The sequence below is a fragment of the Lontra canadensis genome, unplaced genomic scaffold, assembly GCF_010015895.1.
Source record: "Lontra canadensis isolate GAN:19392208 unplaced genomic scaffold, GSC_riverotter_1.0 scaffold49, whole genome shotgun sequence".
Classification (NCBI taxonomy): Eukaryota; Metazoa; Chordata; class Mammalia; order Carnivora; family Mustelidae; genus Lontra; species Lontra canadensis.
The window spans coordinates 7,107,803-7,128,863 of NW_022631043.1; the positions used below are offsets into that span (position 1 = coordinate 7,107,803).

Below are 21,061 nucleotides of genomic sequence, written 5' to 3' on the forward strand. Positions count from 1 at the left end.
TAGTCTCAAACTTGTGTTTAAATGAGAATCATCTGGGCATCCTGTTAAAGGTGTAGGTGCCCATCTTCACTTCTAGAGAATTTTATTCAGTTAGTCAGGGGTGGGGCTCCAGGATAACATTTTCCACCAACACATCAGATAATTGTGTGCAGCGATGGTGCAAGTTCTGTCTGAGCACACCATTGTGTGGGGCTAATAGTGAGTCTGAATAAAAGGGGGAAAGTAAGGGATGGGAGGATCAAGCGTGGTTACTTGGAAAGCTAAAGACAGATGACTTTGTATGAAAGTTGAAGCATGAATCAATGATAAAAGAGCAGAAAGTGCATTTAATTAACTGTAAACAGGCAGGATTGTCTGACTTGAAATTATGGTCATAACCTTCAGCAACCGCCTACCTCAGGAGATATGATAGGTTACCTGAGGATGAGAGACTATGCTATGTGTGAACATATAATTGGGTGCATATGGAGTCATAGTTAGGGAGAAGTCTTGACTCAGCACTAAGGGAAGAAAGGTGTTCTTGGGTTTATGAGGCTTTGTATGTTTTTTCAGAAGTTAAGCTATTGTGTCATGATGCCTAGTTACAGCTCTTTATCATGCTGGGTCATGTATTTTGGATAAATGGTTAGACAATTCAAGCTAAGTGACTACCATTCCAGATAGAAGCATGAGATCAAAAAGTCCCTGAAGGGAAGTGTCTTGGAACAAAAAACGACATGATAGAGCACTTGAAGAGCAAACAAACAACAGCAACACTTGTTTCCCCAGCATGTGGATATTATAAAGAGCAAGAGTAAAGAAAAAACAAAAGCAATTAGAACCCCAGGAAAAACAAAAAGCTTCATGAGGAAGTGGAGATGCAACGTGAGAGGTTTGGGGTGTAGGAAAAGAATAAATGAAACAAGATGGGATCAGGAGGGAGACAAACCATAAGAGACTCTTAATCTCACAAAACAAACTGAGGGTTGCCGGGGGGTGGGCAGGTTACAGACATTGGGAGGGTATGTGCTATGGTGAGTGCTGTGAAGTGTGTAAACCTGGTGATTCACAGACCTGTGAATAATAATACATTATATGTTTATAATCATATAGTAATAATACATTATATGTTTTATAATGGGGCTAATAATACATTATATGTTTATAATCAAATTTAAAAATTATTAAAAAATTTTAAAAATTAAAAAAATAAAGAGAAAATTCAAACAAATACAATACCTCATCCTTCAGCAACATTATTTACATATTCATAATATTATAAATACTGATTACTGTATAACCAAAGATTATGAAAATAATACTGAAAGATAGGCAATGTGTCAGGTGGTATTGAGGAGTTAAGTCATCAGGTGTCATATAGGAACATTGATATGTTATCTAAAATTGGTGTTTTAAGCCAATTGAGTTATAACAGAAGACATGCGTTATATGGTGATAACTACAAGAAGAAATGAAAACCAAAAGAGAATGAAACCATGCTTAGGTCTTTCCTGGTGGCTCCCTTTTCCCAAGTCAGCCATGGATGTACCTCCAGGACTAAGAAGAGAGTGGGAAGCCAGGCTCTGGAGACAAGAGGAATGCAGGCATCCCTCCCTCTTCGGGAAGGGCACAACTTCTGATCTCTAACCACGGACTGGAGTAGGAGGGGGGCAGGAGACTGGCCAGGGGAAGGGCTACAGGGGAGGACTAGAGCTGGGGTGCTGGGGGCTGGCCAGAGGTAGGGAGGGTCTCACTTACGTGCACACACTCCTATTGCGTACCTCGGGCGGTCCCCACTGTAATCGCAGTAGAGGCCCCGGTGGGGGTCACAGATGGCTGCCTCTGTGCAGTTGTCCCCGAGCTGCTGAGCACACATTTTACAGCATTCACAACCATCTGTGATGAGGCTGACCCCCAGCGGGCAGCGGGGGGGTGACGGTGGGCACTCACACGGCCACTTGCAGAATTGGGGGCGTGAAGCTGTGTCCTCCAGTGGCACTGGGGTGAAAGCCATGGCCGTGGAGCCTGGAGAGAAGGCCTGTGGGGGAACAGCAGAGATAAAGGACTGCCAGGCAGGGGTATCAAAGCCCAAAGGGCCAGCAATCACCTTCTCATCTTCCTGGTGTTAAAAGGCTTGTATACAATTATGTTTCTTCTACCATGTTTTTAATAGCCAGAAATCTCCTTTCTCTTCAGTAAAACAAATAGGAGCAAGGAGCCAGGAGGTTGGAGAAGTCAAGCCAATTTTCCCCAGTCCCCCTACTGGAGGTTGTGGGGCCCCGATTTTATGTCAGAACTCTGGCCACGCTAAGCCTCATGTGTGTTTCCTTCCATCCTCAAGCATCCCACAACCTGGGTCGGTGTCAAGTTGGTCTCATTTCACAGATGAGGGAGTTGAGGCTTTGAGCAGCAAATGCCTTCTCATGAGTCCCACTGTGACCTGTTCTGTACCTATTGCCTTTCCTCCACAGCCCAAAGAGCCACCTTCTTGATACCACTGTGCGTCCTTGGGAACTTGCAGAGCCAGGTGACTCATACTTGACAGCAGGTTTTAGCCAGATGACCTATTATTATTATAATTAGTTGCCCTCTGAGCCCCATTAAAGGCTATGGGTGGGTGGCAACCAGTGACCCCTGCAGCTGGCCCTCTCAGCCCCTCTAGAGGGAAATTCGGCCCCTGTTGCTTGTGCCAGGTCTGCGGACAGGAGTCCCCCAGCCCACGCACCTCCCATGGCCCCATTCCCATCCCCATCCCCCAGGTTTGTCGTCATCCTGAAAATATGATGGACGCAACACTGGGAAGCTGGGAGGAGGGGAGATAGGCCCACAGAGTCGTCCCTGCTGGGAAGAACGAGTAGATAGAACGCAAGGCTGCTCTGGGGTATCTTTGAGTTTAGGAGGTTCAAGCTGCCTGTATCTCTGGGAGCCAGTCACCTTCCCATGCCCTCTGGGTGCTGCCCTGAACCCCTATCCTGCCCCTTGCTCTTTACACTGGAGGAAGCAGAGGCCCTAGGAGAAAGGGACTTGTCTGAGGACAGAGTGTATAGCCGGGTCTCAGCCATTCTCTCCTTCCCAGGCCAGTGTGGTCCCCGCCAGGGAGCATCCCATCCAGGGCTTCTCAGATGTGCTCCGGAATTCCAAGGTCAGCAGGGGTAGGGACCAGGGTTTCTGCAAGCGGCCAAGGTGGAGCCACAGCACCCTCCCCACCCTGACCTCAAACCCGAGAAACCCTGCTCAGTGGAGCTTAGAGATCTGCCTTCCATTCTTGGAATGACACATGCGGACATATACAGATTCTTCTTCCCTTTTCCCGAGGAGGGAACTGAGACCCAGAGAGGCGGAGGGACACAGCCAGAATGACACAGTGTGGGTCAGGACCTAGGCACAAACGACTCTTGTAACTCTCATTTCTACACCCTTTGCCTTTGCCCTCTGGGTTTTTAGAGTCGCACAGCAGATGTTTGCTGAGCTAGCCCATAGCCTCTCGAGAACTTTAGGTGTTTGAAGATGAATTTAAAAATTCTCTCAGAAAAAAAAAAATTAAAAAAATAAAAATTCTCACAGTTTGGAGAACCCACAGCTTTTGGGAGAGATGGACATGAGAGGTGGTTTATTAGAGTGCAAAGCTGTATGCAGAGCGCTGGGCGTCCCGGGGGGAGCCCCAGGAGCTCCCTGAAGGTCAGGGCAAGAGTCGCTCTGTCCAGGGGAGTGAAGCCCACCCTTGCACACTTGGCCAGGAGCGATGATCCCGGTCGAGAGGTTGGATTCACTGGGCTCTTGGTTAGGGGCTTTGTATGTAAGCCTTTTCTCTGTAAATATTGATTGAACCTTTGAAAATCCAACCGGCAAACCTTGATTTGAGGCTTCTGTCACCTCTGGGCTTGGTTTCAGGGCTCAGTGGTGCCCACTCCTTTCCCACCGCAGGACCTCAGCCCTGAGTTCCCTGTGACCAGAATGTCCTTCCCGCTTCCCTTCACTGGGGCACTGGCACTCAGGCCCCACCGTAAGGGCCTCCCGCAGAGAGCACGCTCCTGGCCTGCTGACCACACTTGGTAGTCAGACTTGTGTGTGTTCCGGGTGACTAAGCCAGCCCATGGGGAGGAGGGCAGAGCAGGGCCCTCCACAGGGGACCTGGCCAACAGCAAGGCACCGTAGGGAGGCTGCGGCTGTCTGCCATCCATTTCTCTAGATGCCATGGAACCTCTCCCTTCCTTCCCTCATTATCTTCTCTTTACTGGGGGCTTCTCTGCTAGGCCAGAAACAGAGACCCAGAACAGCCAGGAGAATCATGCCTGTGGCCACTTCCCTCCTCCATGGGTGATGTGGCTTGGCAAGGCCTTGCTGGCCGGGCTCCAAGAACTCTAGGAGGTCGGCAGTGCTGGTTCCCATTCACCAGGCGATCCTCTTCCCTGCCCTGCTATTCCTTAGGAATGCAACGAGACACAACAAAACCTCAAACTTCCTCATCAATAAATCAGCCAGATGTGCACACATGCACGCGCACGCATGCGCGCACACACACACACACACCCACCCCTCTCTTTCTGAATCCGTAGAGAGAATTCTCCTCATCATTCCGTGACCCTAGAAGGTTCAGAGGTTCGTAAGCACCCGTAAACTGTCTCCGACCAGTCCCCAGGCCCATAATATATACATATACTCTTGGCAGGGGAAATTTTAAAAAGCCTTTTCCTCCAGGAAGCCTTCCATGCCTTCCCCAGGTGGTGTTAGAGGGGGTCCCTTCCCACTAGATAGTGAACTGTAAAGGCCTTAGCGCTGTCTGTGGGCCTGAAACACAGCCCATGGCCCACGGCAGGACTGTGGAAGTGTTGCCTAGTGGAATGGGCCATGGGGGATTGTTGATTACAAGGGGCTTTGGTGTCCTTTCATACTCAGGACCTCTGGTCCTGGAACCTTGCCTCTCAGCTTGGATTACATTTGAGTGTCTAAAAAAGAACATGGGACCTGAGTGTGTTCCTTCTGTGTGGCCCCGGACAAGCTTCCTAACCTTTCTAGGCCTTGACATCCCCATCTGTGATCCAGCCACAATAATTTCACCCTCTGGGAGCTATGGGGAAGGGGTGCAGCCCTGTGTATGCAGAAGACTAGCAGGGCCTGGCACATGGCAGGCAATCAAAAGCATGACATCTCCCTTGCATTTCTTTGTTGGGGATCCTCTCGCACCCCCATAAGGCTTAGCGTGGGGCTTGCGGGTTTAGGTCCTTTGAACTGAGCTGGGATGGGCTGTCATCTGGCAGATACCCTTCTCCCATGGCCGCCGTCTATCCCAGGGTCTCCAAGGTAAAGCTCCCCAGAAGGAAGCCTCCTTTCCAATACCTGCCTGAGCCCTAGAGCACACAACTCCTTAGGGGAAGCCGCTTAGGGGAGCTGGGACATTGAGGGATGGGCTCTGGGCCTTCAGCTTAGCCCTGCTCTAGCTTTTGGTGCCATCTGCTGGTGGGAAGCCTTCTTGACCTCTGTCCAGGGAAGAAGGTAGGGGGAGAGCGTGGGTGGGGGGGACTGAGAACTCCTGGGTTTGATGTGAGACCCTTGAATCCTTGCTGTCTTGTCTGGCCTTGACACCACAAAGGATGTGACTGCGGATTCCTCCTGATGATGAATTTTCTCTATGTGTGCACACAGGGAAGCCGAGGGGTGCCATGTGCTTCCTGCCCTCAAGGGTAGATGGTTTCGTTGGGGAAATGTGCTCGACTCTTTCATGCATTCTATGGACAGATACTTAATGAACACCAACCATGTGCCCGGCTTTGTGCAAGGCTTGAAGGAAGCAAGGCTGCATGGGACACAGCCCATCGGCTTCCTAGTCAACCACCCCTTGAGGCCAAGAGATGTGAGCACGGTAATTGTAATTCAGTATGATCAAAGCTGTAATGATGGCACCACACACCCCTGCCCACCCCCCTTATTCGCTGGGTCACCAACACACCTCTGGTCAGCTCTCCCTTTGTCCAACTGCTGCACTCAGTGCTGGGCAGACAGCGGAGGATACCACGGGGACACAAAGCTGACCTGCCTGTGTGAGCACTTAGGAGGGTTGGCCATGTCTGCTGGGACTAGAGGGGGCTTTTTGGGGGGTGGCGGTGAGGTGTGGGAAGAATAGCAAAGGGCAAGCAGGAACGTTGCAGCAAGGAAGGGCACCGAAGCAGATGCAAAGGCCATGTGCAGGGCATGTGTCTGGGACAGGGGGAGAATTGCAGTGAGCTGGGGCAGACAAGAGGTACAAGGAGATGGAGGCTGGACTAGATCACAATGAGGTCATTGTCAAATAGATCAAGGAGGGCTCTAAATGCCTGGCTAAGGTCTCGGGCTTTTGGCTGGATTCTGCCGCCATCCTTCGTTGAAGGATTTTGGCAGAATGATCAGGACAGATTTGTGTTTTAGAAACATCACACTGTGTCAAGCCTAGTCTTTGCAACGTACTGTCCAAGTGACTCTGGGAGTTCACTTTCTGAGCCTTGGTTTTCTCTGCTGTTCCTGCTAGATACACCCACCAAGTTTCTGGGAGCAAGTACCAAATGAGATCATGGCTATGGCCTCCAACTTGTCCTAGCCATTCCATCCGCAATTCCATTGCAGACCTTAGCTCTGGTGACCGCTAGGGGCCAATCTTGAGCTAGATTTCAGTTTCTGTGGCTGTTCTTTTGTCTTCCCCACAGTGGTTGGTATCATGAGCTCCAGTGTATAGATCAGCAAAGTGACTTGTTCATGGCCAACAGGTAGTAAGTGACAGAATTTGGGATTAAACTCAAGTATGCTGACTTCATGCTTTTCCCACTACTGTACATGAAGGAGAATTTTCTAATGGAAGAAATCAGTGGTAAGGTAGTGAGCACATCATCAGTGGAGGTAATCAAGAAGTAGCATCATCTGGGCTGGGGGATGCAGAGGAGTTTCAGGTCTCACAAACCCTGTTACATAGTAGGTGTCAACAAGCATTTGTGAATAGAATGGATGAGTCAATGTACATTTTCCCCCGATGCTGTCCTCCCTTGAGGGCAGAAACCATATGCCATCCATTTCCCTTACATTATAGCTAATATCTACCAGTGTTTGTTGTACATGGAGAACTTAAAAAATTGTTTTTTCTTTATTTTTTGAGAGGGAAAGAGAGAGAGAGCAAGTGGGGGCAAGGGCAGAGGGAGAGAGAGAAAGAATGTCAAGCAGGCTCCATGCTCAGCTCAGCACAGAGCCCAATCTCATGACGCTGAGGTCATGACCTGAGCCAAAATCAAGATTCAGACACTTGGGACGCCTAGATGGCTCAGCTGGTTAAGCATCTGCCTTCTGCTCAGGTCATGATCCCAGAGACCTGGGATCGAGCCCTGCATAGGGCTCTCTGCTCTGTGGGGAGCCTGCTTTTCCCTTCTCCCTCTGCAGCTCCCCCTGCTTATGTACGCATGCTTTCTGTAAAATAAAATAAAATAAAATTAAATTAAAAAAAGAGAGTTGGACGCTTAACCAGCTGTATATGGGGAAGCATTTTATGCCTATCTTATACAGTGCCCCCAACAAAACACAAGGCAGACCTACTAATTTTCCCAGAGCAGAGGAAACGGGCTCAGAGGGGTTGAGTGATGGTCTGAAGCCACACAGCTGGTCACGGTTGGGGGTGGGCGGCACAGCCAGGATGCAGCAAAGGTCTGCCTTGCCCGAAGATCTTGAACCCCTCACTCTTCTGCCGTCTGTGGTCACCCTCCCAGGAAAGATGGCGCTCCTGTGGTCCCTGGGAACACACTCCCATCACAGCAAATATCCAGATGCTGGGAGCTCCAGGAGAGGCTGTGGGGATCCTTGTGTGACATGTCCGTCCCTTCAGGATCACATTTCATGACATGAGGAGACCTCAGGTGTTCGTGTCACTACCAAAGCTGAGGCCCAGCGGCCCAGAGCCCTGTTTCAAAGTCCTGTTTCCTCCAGAAACTCTGGCCTGAGCTACGGTCCTGGGGTTGAGCGGGTTGGAGAGAACAGGAACGGGAGCCTGCTGCCTAGCGAGGAGTAGGGAAGGGCTTAGGACCAGCCTTGTTCTCAAGGGTCCTGGAGGATTCCAGCTTGGGGCATCTTAAACTCCTCTCTGACCAACCTGCCCATTTGAAGGAGAATGTGAAGCCCGTGGTTTCCTTTCTGCAGAGTATTTATCGAATATCGGCAGCGGGGCAGGACCTGTGGGGGATGGGGTTGGAGCAGCAGACCCAGAAGGCTCACTGTCCTTACAGGGCTCACTCACTGCACTGCCTTTCCAGGCTCCTGATTGCAAGAATTTCGACTTCCATTCCAGGAGCTCCTACAGCTGATACCGGCCCAGGAAGGGGAACTTGATCATGAAAGCCATGAAATGGGCTAGAGACAGTGTATTCAGTTAATGAATCCTCCCACCATCCCTTGGGGGAATAACTACCCCACCCCCACTTTAACCAGTGGGGAAACTGAGACTCGGGGAGTCTAGGCAGCTGCCCAGATGCCCAGGTAGGGACTGGCAGGACTGAGCCTGCAGGGTCTGACTCCAAGCTCTGGGCTCGAAGCCTCTGGTTTTCCTTCGAGTCACCACCAAAGCCACTGTCGTCCTCCTGCTCCACTCAAAGCCGTCCCCTGAGGTGTGCGGTGCTGATGACCACTTCTGCTGTGGCCCCTCCCCAGGCAGGGGATACTTGATGACATCAGGTTCTAGTAAAACGCCTGTCTGCGAAGTCCCAGGCTTCGGGACTTCGCTGGGGTGTGCGGGTGGGGTTGGGGACTTCCTAGGGGGTCCAGTCAGTCTTGGGGGCCTCCGGTCCAGTAAGTCCCCTGCACCTGTGTCCATCCACCTGCAGCCTCCCGTGCTCCCACGGGGCTGAACCAGCCTACCTGTGGGCATCTCCCTGAGGTTCCGCTCAGGTGCACCAGCTCCCTCAGATGCCGGACGAGGCAGTGTCTGTCTGTCTGCCTCACGGGCATTTTTTTCCTCTTATGCACACACACAGACTATCAGCCACCTTGAATGTCCAGATTAGCAAGGCATGTCCACCTGCCCTTGGCCATGATGCATGGCCTGTTGTCATAAAGACACGGGCTGTCTTTCTCCATCCGAAATGTGAACGTGAGGGAGGCACCTCAGCCAGAGAACGGGCAGAAGCGGTTCCACAGACCTTCTCTTCACCGGCTTCCTTGGGAAGTCAGCCAAACCCCAGGGCACGGCCCCTCGCCCTTCCCGTGGCCGGAGACGAGCCCTCCACACTGTGACACCGTCCTCCCTGTTCGGGGTGCCGCGGTAGCGGGTACTTGTGCCAAACTTGAACGAATGGGGAGTCCTGGAACCGGCCAACTTGGGCCGCTCTGCCGTGTTGGGTCCTTGTCTCCGTGGACGATGAGCGCAGGACTTTTGTGATGCTCTGTTTTTAACCCAAAACCTTGTCATTCCGTTTTTCAGCCCGTTTCAAGCAATAGGTGCTCGGGCAAACCCCACAGAGCGCAGAGAGTAATTCAGGCAACTGGCAAAAGAGGAGGGATTGGGGGAAGTCCTGTGAAGCCTGGAGCAATCGACCAGGGGGCCGTTGTGTCTGCCCAGAGATCTCTCTAGGATGTCTGGAGCGGGGCTTTCCTTCTGGGGCCGAGGCTTTTCCTGGAACCCCAGGATGTTTGGCTGGGCCCCTGGGACGCCCCGAGGCTCTTACCAGGCTCCCACTTTCTTTTCGGTTTTGGAGCTCCCCCTGCCTTCCCAGCCCAGACAGGGGCCGGTCCCATGGCCTGCCTTCCTTCTGCCTGCCTCCTTCCCCACGCCCTGCTGCTATCCTTCCACGCACCCTGAGCTACCCGAGCCAGTGTGGCTGTGCCCATCCTGCAGGTGGGGAAACTGATCCTTGAAAAGTCACTACCTTATGGGGCCTGCATCAGATTTTCTAACATCAGAAGCCAAGAGGGCAATACAACAAAATAATCTTTGCTTTGCTTCCCCCAGGTGCGTGCTCAGTGCTCCCTTGGTCACAGCCTGCTTCTGGTAGGTTCCACCTGCTCAGCCTCCCCAGCTCTGCCCTGACCCAGCCACCCCTCCTGCCAGCCAGGGCCAACATTACAAGTAGAACCACTTCCCACGGTGGCTCCCAAACTTTGCCAAGCCTCAGAACCATGTGGAGGTTTTAATAAACTCCGAAGCGGGGCCACTGTCCCCAGATAGCCCAGCTTAAATGCTTCGGGCGGGGGTGGGGGCGCAGGCACTTTTCCAGGCGGTTCTGAGCCCAGCAGAGGGTGAGAACAGCTGTGAGCTACGGACCCTGTTAGAGTCCAGACTTGACCCCCACACCGAATCCTCGGCCTCGGTTCCTGGAGGCCGGGCGGAGACTGCATTCTGGCCTGCACCTCTGGGGAGTCTCATGGGAACGGGAACCCTGTCTTCGAGTGTGTAGCACTCGAAGGTGTGGGGGCTCCGGGCTTGCTTTCCTCTCTGTACCTGCACACGCCCTACAGGTCCATGAGGTCTAGCCCTTGGCGGTGAGGTTAGTGCCCTCCTGAAGGAGACCTCAGAGAAACCCCTGCCCCTTCCTCTGCATGAGGACATAGTGACAAGACACCAGCTATGGCCCAGGAACAGGGTCCTCATTAGAACATGGCTACATGGGCACCTTGAACTTGGTCTTCCAGGCTATGGAATTGTGAGAAAGGAGTTGATCCCTTCGATGGAACTTACTAGACAAACTTAAGCAAATGAAGATTGGGGGCAACAAATTTAAAGCCCCTGTAGGAAATGCTACAAATGGAGCTTGGAGATGCTGTTTAACCATGAGCAGTAACTGTGGATTTTATGGTGTTTTCCAGCCTCTGAAAATGGACCGGAGAACAAGTGAATCTACAGTTTGACTTGCATTATCCGTTCTCCAAGAACACATGGCAGCAGGCAAGGGAGCGGAAAGTAGGAAGCCGGCCGGGATGGGGTGGGGCACCCAGGAGACTGAAATGTTCTGCTTGATGACAGAGATGGACACCATCGTCTTCTGAGTGTGTGTGTGTAGCTCATCGGGGACAGGAGCACTCTTGGGAGAGGAAAGGGCACAGCATCAAGACTACCCCACCGGGTGGTGAGGATTCTAATGGGGTCGAGCCCAAGTTGCCAAGGACCCCAGGAGAGGAGATGGGAACCTCTCACCAGAGGGTTTTCAAGGCAGGGCTGTCTTTCCCGCCTCCTCAGTGCCCAGGAAGGTGCCTGGCGGGGGGTGGGGGGCGCGGGATGAGGGGAGTGCTCAGTTCCCGAAGGGGATGGTCCTGGAGCCTGGTTTCTCTGCTTTTGGGAGGCCGCAACGACGTGCTCCACAAGGGGGCAGCCTTTAGACAGAAATGGTCTAAGCAGATCCCAGCTGTGATCTGGGGGCCTCAGGAAAGGGCTGCCCTGTCTGGAAGCAGTTTCTGTTCACCTCTTTACAGAAAAGAGGGCCCTGGGAGCAGCGGAAGACTGTGACCCTCTCTGGCCTGGGCGTAGAGCTGTGGGGACCCCCGCAGCCCACCTGCCTTCTCTACCACTTTGTTCTCATGTCTGGTACGAGGGACAGGAACAGTCACGCTGTAAGCCAGTGGACCCCTATTTCCTGAGCTCCTTGTAGGAGAGCACCCCTAGGAGCCTGTAAGCCGTGTTCCTGGTGGGGCTGGCTTCAGGTGGGCACTGTCTCAGAAAGATCTTAGTTCCCCACCCCTAATGCCACCATGCCTGAGTGAGGGGAGGACCCAGCACTGCCCGGACCCTTCCATGCCCGGCCCTGGCTCCCACGCAGAAACTGAAAGTCCCGCAGATGACTCAGTATTGGCCAGGCTGCAGGTCACAGGGTGTGCAAGAGTTTGGGAGATTTTTCTGCTAATTGTTTTTATAAACATGCAGTCTTGTGAGCTTCTGGAAGGGGTGGGGGACTCGACTTTATAGGACAGGGCTGAAGACTCAGGAAGCCAGACTTCTTTCCAAATAACAAGCCCTTGTGCGTCCGTTCAGTCGTTTGTGCCTTCATTCATTCACCAAGCACATGAAGCATCTCCGAGGTTCCCAGTACGAAGCTTCAAGGAGCACCCCGCCTTCTGAGGAGACAGGACCCTAAAAGGGGTAAGTGCGTCCAGAGCAAGGATTGGAAATTGCAGCCCATCGACCACATCTGGCCCACTGCATTTTGTAAGGGGCAGGATGGATTTCCCACTTTCAAAAAACTTTGTGAAAAACAACCAAAACAAAGAAGAATATTCCTCAGAGACCTTCTAGCTCACGAAGCCTATTTACTGTTCAATCTTTTATAGGCAGTGTTTGCTCGTCGTTCTTTGTGAGAGATAAGTGTGGATGTTCACCAAAGTCGGGAGAATAATCCCACCTCTCGTACCTTTCACCAGCCTCAGCGATTATCAACGCTGTGTGGCTCTTTCTGGATCTGTTACTCCCGGCTACTCACATGCGTTCCTTCCCTGAGGATTTCAGAGCAAATCCCAGACACCGCGTGATTTTACCTGAGATTCTTGAGGGTGCACGAAAGTACGAGAAATTTTTAAAAAATGTAACCCCCATACAATGGTCACACCAATAAAATCAGTTACAGTGTCGTGATTTTCTCTGGTTAGTACCTAGACCTTAGTCCTTATTCAAATTTCGTGAATGTGTCTCCAAGATTTCTTTTTTTTCTTAATGGGATGGTTTCTCTGAATCAAGATCAATGCCAGGTCTATATGGGGTTCTGCATGTTGCCTTTTGTGCCTCCTAATCGTTTTCATTCTGTATAACTCATGACAACCCCAAGAGGCGTGTGGCTTTTGCAACCATCTTTCCCAATATACAGATGCGTAAACCGATCCCCAGAAAGGTCAGATAATCTACCCAAGGCCACCCACAAATGGCAGGGGTGGGATTTTAACTCCAATGGCCACACCACGTGCTGTCTCAGCAGAGTCTAAATAAGGGCTTTGAGAGCAAGACAAGAAGGTAAGGGGTGGGGGCATAGGAACAGGGAGTGCTTTTTGGAGGAGGCGTCCTGTGCACTATGTCCTGAAGGATGACTGAGAATTGACCAGAAGGGCAGAGAGAGAAACAGCAGGAGCAGGGTGTGCTGGTAACAGTGATGCAGTGTGGCACAGGAATGACCTGTGGTCAAGGTTGGGGCTTTAGGGTTCAGGGATGCGGAGAAGGTAGGCCGGGGCCATGGTCAGAAGACCTTAAGAGCCATGCCTGGGATATGTGCATCCCTGGAGGAAATAGTCTTTCATGACTTAGCCAACCCACTGTGCCAGGTGATGATCAAAATAGCCCTGTGAGGTCAGCCCTCATGGTCTCAATTTGACAGATGGGGAAACTGAGGTCCACAGAAGTTAACACACAGCAGGAAAATTACACCCTCTGGTCTTCGGACTCTGGATCTCATAATCCTCCAGTGACTTCTAAGCGGCCCTTCTCTTGCCCAATGTCCAGTTCCTGCAATTCACCAAAAGGAACTGGGGGGATTCCCTGTCCTGGGTCTAGAAATGGCAGTGGCCATGGGGTGGCCAGGGACAGGGCTAGTCCGGGAGCAATAGCCAATAGCGACAAGGGTGGAAAAAATTGCCATCAGCTAAGGTTAGGCCTGTTCTTCATATAGGGGAAGAGGAAGCAGCTGCCCAATGGAGCCAAGAGAAAGTTCTTTAGCTCTTAAGCCCATACCTGGAGGTGGGAGGTCCCGGGCTCTAGCCCCCAGGCTGAGACTTGTGGCTTTGGACCACCCTTTGCTCCCCCGCAGGGCAGGCTGGGGTGAGGCAATCTTCTGGCACCTTCCAGCACTCTTGGCTGGCTGAACTGGGCCTCTGATAAAGGTAGTTCCTCCCTCCAGCATCCAGAACCTGACCTCAGCTCCTTTCCCCCATCCTGGATCGGGTCCAACGCAGGCTGGGAGGACAGACATCAGCCGGGCTTTTAAAGTCCATTTTATGAATGAAAAGCTGATGCTGCGCTGAGAAATGGCAGAGCTGGTTCTGGCCCCGGGCTGTGTGCCGCCGCCTGCCCCCAACCAGCACGCCATCCAGCACAGGCAGCCCAGGTTTCTTGTCTACATTTCAGATGGAGAAACGGGGGCTCAGAGACTAAATCAGAGCCTGACGAGGACCACGCCTTTGGATTCCTTGTTCTGAGCTCAGGAAGTCAGTCCATAAGTGCCTGCTCCCCGTTCAGCCCTCTTAGCATTCAGGCCCAGTCTTGTCAGATTCCCTGTCCCCTTCCCCAGCGCAAAGCCTCTTCCGTAAAGGTCAGTGTCATAGCTTCCTTCCCTCCCTTCCCCTCTATACCCATCCTGCCCAGCCTTTCTGGCTTTATTCATTCATTCATTCATTCATTCAACCGACCAATGAAGAGTATGTATTGGCCACTTCTAATATTCAGCCTCACTGTTATCCACCAGGAAGTGTCAGGTCCAGAAGGTGCTCAAGGCCGGGGGGTGGGGCACAGCATGTGCCAAGGTCCCAGGTGTGTATCCTTGCTGGAGGTAGGGGCATGAGGGAGGATGGCTCATGCATGGGGTGGGGCCAGCAGAGGGCTCCAACACGGTGACATGTTTCCTTCTATGTGGGCAAGAACAAGGACCCATGGGTGCCCACTGGCTGCTCCACCTGGGAGGAAACCAAAGGAAATTTCCTAGAGGGTGCCAGTTCCAACAGTATCAATTTCAGCAACAGAGAAGAGAGGGAAAACATTTCAGGCAGAAGGAACAGCAGGGGCCTATGACCAGGAGAGAGGACACTTGTGTATTTGGGACAATGGTCCTTGAAGTAGAGAAGAAGGTGAACGAAGGCAGTCCCAGAGGATGAGCGTGGAAGGCAGGATTGGCCAGACTCAGAGTGGGGAGGACAGCGGTGTTCAGGGCACGCCCACCTGCTTTGGGCTCTGTGTTCGACCCAGCTCGTCCCCTGGCACAGTGACACTCAGGAGCAGATCCCTGTGTCACAGGACACTGAGACTTTAAAAAGCTAAGTGAGGTGCTCAAGATGGGCCCCTTCTAAAGTCAAACTCCATGGTTTACTCTCGACCACCCCGTTTGCAGAGTTCACTCTCTTCCCTCCAATGTCCGTGTGTGCACTTGAGCCTCTAGGTCAGAGGAAAGCCCTGGAGGGCCCAGAAGGAGGGCCAGCAGAAGGTCACAGTTCTCCCGCTGTGAGAGGAGTGGGGGACCTGAAGACAAGGGTGGCCTCAGGGCCAGATGGAGACTTCCTCGCCGAGATGGGGAGGCAGCTGGGGACTGAAGTCCTCCAAGGGCGCTGTTACCCACCAGGGCACCTCCCGAACTTTCAAGACCTCAAGGTTCATCGTGGTGGGAAGTGTTAAACCTCTGGAGTCCTGGATCCCTGCCCAGCCTGACTCAGTAGGCCTGGGGAGCCTGGGATTGCTTTTTGTAGGGAGTACTTGGGGATCCTCGGGACTGGGCCTGATTGGGGTGGGATCCTATGGAGATTAAGCTGGGGGGTGTGCTTTACGGCTTTATGAGACCAGCGATACACTCTGAGGGTTGAAAGACGAGATGTAGGCAAACAGGAAATCATCTTCGGACACCTTAAAGGGAAGAGGCATATCTGGAGGGTCATCCCAGAGCATGGGACACCCCTTTCACTGTCCTGTCCTACAGCAACAACATGAGAATCCCAGCCCATGATCTCTGTTCCTGGTGTGATGATCGGCCGCCCGGTGAATCTGTGAATGGACCCCAGGACTCTGGTGGCTCCAGCTGGAAGCAAGCTTAGGAGTCAAGCCCAGTCTCCTCAGTTTTAAAACCAGATAACAAGCACTGAGAAGGTGAGCAACCAGGCCAGTCCACCATCTGCCCCAATGATAGAGTGACACATCCTTGCTCTTTCAGAATATTCCTCCTCCCTTCCCCCCCCAGACCCACCCTGACCTGGGCAGGCTCGTAGAACACGCCTCTTCTCTCACCTCCAAGGCTAAATGCAGGATTCCCAGAAGGGCAAGGCTGGATCCCTCCTTCCTCTTCTTTGGGCCCCAGACTCTCATTTCTTCTCACTCCCCCTGCCCACCCCTACTGAGCCTTAGCAGTCCCGTAGTCGATGTCCCAAGCCTGGACTTCCCTCCAGGCTGATGGCCTTGGGGTGGGTGGGCACAGATAATATCACATCCCCTGGAATGTCCATCATTCATGCTTTGAGAGGCACAGTTCCTTCTCCGAGTCTGTCTCTCCTTCCTCCTCCACCTCCCCCTTTCACAGAGAAGCACAGGAAGACAGTTGGAAGATGAGCAGAATGTCAAGGCTAGAGGAGAGACAGGGGTGATTTTTGAATTCAGGTGTGTGTTAAGAATCACCAAGGTGCCAGTTAATGTGCATGTACCTGGGGTCTCTCCCCAGGAAATCAGGTTCAGAGCCCCAGAATTGGTGTTTTTCTCCTGAAGCCCTCTGAGCTTCCTTTTGGATTCTTCAACATGCTCCTCTCTGCTAGCATAAAAGTCTATCTCCAACACATGAGCCATTCTTGAGAGTAGGACAGAGATGACCATTTATCACCATGTCTCTAGAAATAGGAAGGGGCTGAGTGCACAGCAAGGCTGTGAGCATCCATGGAGTGAGTAAGTAGGTGGGCTATCAGCATCAAGGGATTCAAGGTTGTAAGACACAAGTCTCAACTACAAACACCATAATTCATCAGCACCACCACCATCAGCACCATCATCAAGACCACCGTCGTCTTTACCAACTTCACCCCACCACAACCATCACCATCATCTCCATCTTCATCACCATCCCCACCATGACCATCTTCATCACCACCACCACCATCATCACTATCATCACCATTAGCCCAACCACCACCATCATCACCACCACCATCACCACCACGACCACCACCACCACCATCACCAACACCATCACCATCACCACCATCACCATCATTACCACTATCATCACCAACACCATCACTGTCACCATCACTGTCACCATCATCACCTTCATCACCATCACCATCACCATCATCACCACTATCACCACCACCATCACCACCATCATGACCACCATCACCATCACCAACATCATCATCATCACATTCATCACCATCACCATCATCATCATCACCATCATCACCATCGTCCCCTGGCATAGTGACATTCAGGAGCAGATCCCTGTGTCACAGGGCACTGAGACTTTAAAAAGCTAAGTGAGGTGCTCAAGATGGGCCCCTTCTAAATTCAGACTCCATGGTTTACTCTCGACCACCCCGTTTGCAGAGTTCACTCTCTTCCCTCCAATGTCCGTGTGTGCACTTGAGCCTCTAGGTCAGAGGAAACCCCTGGAGGGCCCAGAAGGAGAGCCATCACCAACACCATCACCAACACCATCACTATTACCATCATCATCATCACCATCATCACCATCATCACCATCTTCACCATCATCACCATCATCACTACCATTATTACCACTATCGTCACCATCACCACCACCACCATCATTATCCCCAACTTCATCATCATCACCTTCAGCACAGCACCACCATCAATCAGCTCCATCCTCCTCATCACAGCCACCACTAGTATTTCTCCTACATGATAATCCAAATATGTTCCTTGACTCCCTCAAAGTGTACTGGAAAGCTTGCCAGGATGGGGAAATCTTGAGAGCTTAAGAGACCAACTCAACCCTGAGCCCTATACGGCCCACAGGTAAGTCTGCCCCTCCTCTCGCCCACCTGCTGCTGACTCTGGGGTCTTTCTGAACCTCTGCTCATTTGTTCAGACCTGGCACTTGTCGGTGGCCAATGCTTCCTCTCAAGCTGGGATGTGAATCATGTCCCCACCTCCCCTTGCATGTGCTGGGGGTTCGTATGCTTTATCTCTGTTTCATTCTTTAATCTTGTCAGTAACCCAAGGAAACAAGTACTAATATTACATCTTTTCACAGATAAAGAGACTGGCTTGGTGGAGGTGCTGGGATTAGAGCACTTTATATCTTTCTCTCTCCACTTATTAAAATCCATCTATACACAATTGCGTCTTCCCAGGCCAACAGTATCTAGTAAAACACAAGATGAACCATATATGGAATTTTATATTTTCTAGCAGCTGCACTGAAAAACCAATAAGAAACTAGTGGAAGTTTAACACTCTATTTGTTTAACCCAAAGTATTGAAAATATTCTTGTTTCAACATGGAGCCAATAGAAAAATTTACAGTGAGCTTGTGATGTTCTTGTGCTCATACCGAGTCTGAAATCTGATGCGTGTTCTCCATCTCACATGGGATGAGCCACATTTCTGGCACTTGGTGGCCTCACACAGTGAGTGGCCACGTTGGATGGTGGCGGGAGAAGGATGCTGCCTGCTTCTTGGGTGTGGTTTTCAAGTGAGCTGATAGATACAGGTGGGTAGGACACCGTGAGCGTTTACAGAGTGATTGCTTTCATTATCATCAGTGTTTCTGAGACCTGGGGAGCTCCTGAGGTGTTGAATGAATGTACCATGTGCTGAAGCCTTGCTCTCAGACATTCACAGCATTCTGTGGTTCTTGCTCAAAACTTCCTTCCTTGCTTTGCTTTCCTGGCTGTTGTTGGCAAGGCTCCCAGCCCCTGTTGGGACCCCCGCCTGGGCCATTCCTGTCTTACTTTCCTTGCTCCCATATGGAAACCCGTGTGTGTAGCGGCCCCTCCCAGCTGCCCAGAGAGATGGCTGAGGCTCCTGGGAGGAACCCCAGGCACAAATCCTTGTATAAAGCCAAAGGCTGCTTCCTGGCATTTGGCTGCTTTGTTGGCATGGGGCAGGGGCCTTTTCTAAACGCTGGGGGTGGTGAGTCTGCTGACGGGCCAGAGGTACTGCCCCACCCCTGGCCGGGATCAGGTTCCCCAAGGAGCACTGCTCCCATGCCCATTCCAGATGCTGAGGCTCTGCCAAGCGCCGTGCCAGGTGGGAAATGCCTGCCCGTGCTGCACTCACTCCAGCAGCCGGGACAAGCCGCGAGTGGGAGGGGTTGCCAGTGTGAGCAGAGCAGCAAAGCTGCAGGAAGAGGCTCCAAGCAGGGGCGGGGGTGGGGGAGGATTTGAAATGCTGGCTCAGGTCCAAAGTTATGGACAAGCAATGTAAAGAAGGCGTGTCACCTCTGTTCTCACGTGTTTAAAAGGGACATGCCACATCCTGGGCCGCAGTGCCCGGCGGTCGGTCCTAGGAGCGGAAAATGAGCGTGCGCCCCATACCGCACATGCGCATCCATATGTATTCACACACACCACGCCGATTTGTACACTCAGACGAGCTGCAATCTCAGACACACGTGCACGCGCACACCTGTGCCCGTCCCCACGTACATGCACAGGGGAGAAGGGGCGTGAGTCTCCTCCGCACACTATCACAGACCCAATGTGTACCTAGGAATTCCTGGCACGTAATTTGTTTACCCAGTCACAGGCTTCTGGGCAGCTTCCCTGACGCAGTCCTGTGGTCATTCCTTAGCCCCAGCAGGGAGCTGGGTAGGACCGAGGTCGTGAGCCCCGATTAACAAGAGAAGACAGAGAGGCCCGGAGTAGTTAAGGGTCCTGCTGAAGCTGGCACAGCCAGGGGCCGAGCCTGCACCCAGCCTCTCCCTCCTGGATGACTCCGTCCCTGCTGACTCACTTCCCCACGCATGGTGGCTGTCATCTGTCTCTAGCCTGTACTCTCTGTAGGGGCAGAAACTCTGTGCCTCTCATTTCTCTGCAAGTACCTGGACCAGGAAGGCAGCCGGCCGTATGGCAAAGCACGGGACCTAGGTTCAAAGTCCACTCTGCTGATCACCAGCTGTGTGACCTTGGGCAAATAACTGACCCTCTCTGACTTTCAGTTTGGGCATCTACAAAGAGGGGTCATCACATCCACTCCAGGGTTTTGCGATGAGGATTTCAGGTGTTTGATGAATGCCCGTGGCTGTTGGATGCTTCGAGGAAGGTCTGGAGCACCTGGCAGGGCATGTGAGATCACCCACTAAAGGTAGCCCCGTTCTCGTGGCACAGGCTGGGTACTCTCCACGTAGGAGGAAGAAGAGAACAAAGAGATGGGAAAACCGGTCGTATCTGTAGTCACCTTTATCACAGATATCACGTTCTCAAGTCGACTGGCTGAGTTTCTGAGCACACTGCCCTGTCCTCCTCAACGTTTCTCTCCCTGGTTGGCATCTTGCTCCTTCAGTCACAGATTCACTATCCCATAGGGCAAGTCTTCCCTCAGAACACTATTTCCTCCAGTTTTCTTGGCAATTCCCACAAACCTTGTCTTCCATATGAACCTCTATAATCATTTTTCCATTAAAACCCCACTGGGCCCCTAAGGGAACTTGCATTCCTATTATACACTAGTGAGCAGAGGACAGCTACGTATGGAGTTTGGCTAGAAAGCAAAGCCCTGGTCGCCATCTGTCTCCCAGCCCTTGCTGGGAACGTTAGGATGCTCCGAGAGGTCTCAATGCTGGGAGCGCCTTAATCTGGATGCAGTGTAGGGTGGGGCGTGCTGGGGACCCAGAGAATGTCCTCTGGGGTGAGGGTTGGCTACACAGAAGAGAGGAGCCTGATGTCCTCCCAGGAGCCTCCCCTCCAGCCTGCTGTCCGGATCTGTCCGGGCTCTTGTCTCCCTGGCTACATGGCCCCATGGCTGGGCCCGTGGATCTGGACCCCTCTCTCCCCCAGCACTACCTGCTATGGGAGGTAATGGGCTCCAGGGTACTTGGCTCTGCCGTCAGCTTCTTTCCTTCTTCTCACTCACACTCCTGCTACCCTACCCGTCTCACCTCTCCTCCATCCACCCCTTGTCCTCCCAGCTATAGCAACCCCCAGAAAAGGCTGCTATGGCTCCTCATGGTTGCTGCAGTCTGTAGGAAATGCTCGGTTTCCCCTCAGCTAGGCAAGTTCTAGAAGGAAGAGTGGGATTTGGCAGGGGAAGATCTAAATTGGAGCCCTGATCACTTACTCATTGTGAGACCCTGGGTAAGTCCCTTGCTTGCCCCGAGCTTCCGTTTCTTTCTTTTATAAAGTGAAGTTAGTATCTCTTTTTGTAGCGCGGCTTGGCACCCATCCTGGGCGGGGACACAAGGTTCAAAGGATTTCACAACAAATCACACAGGTACACTCCCTACCTTCCTTAATCTTACTA

At 52.2% G+C, this 21,061-nt stretch overlaps 1 protein-coding gene across 1 annotated transcript in view; it reads right to left on the bottom strand.

Moving 5' to 3' along the window:
- CCN4 (cellular communication network factor 4) overlaps positions 1–21,061 on the bottom strand; it is a 33,499-nt gene that overhangs the window by 11,192 nt on the left and 1,246 nt on the right. Inside the window, exon 2 of the mRNA XM_032873494.1 lies at positions 1,738–2,017. Within this exon, the coding sequence (XP_032729385.1) occupies positions 1,738–2,017 (280 nt within the window). The remainder of the gene's footprint in view (positions 1–1,737; positions 2,018–21,061) is intronic.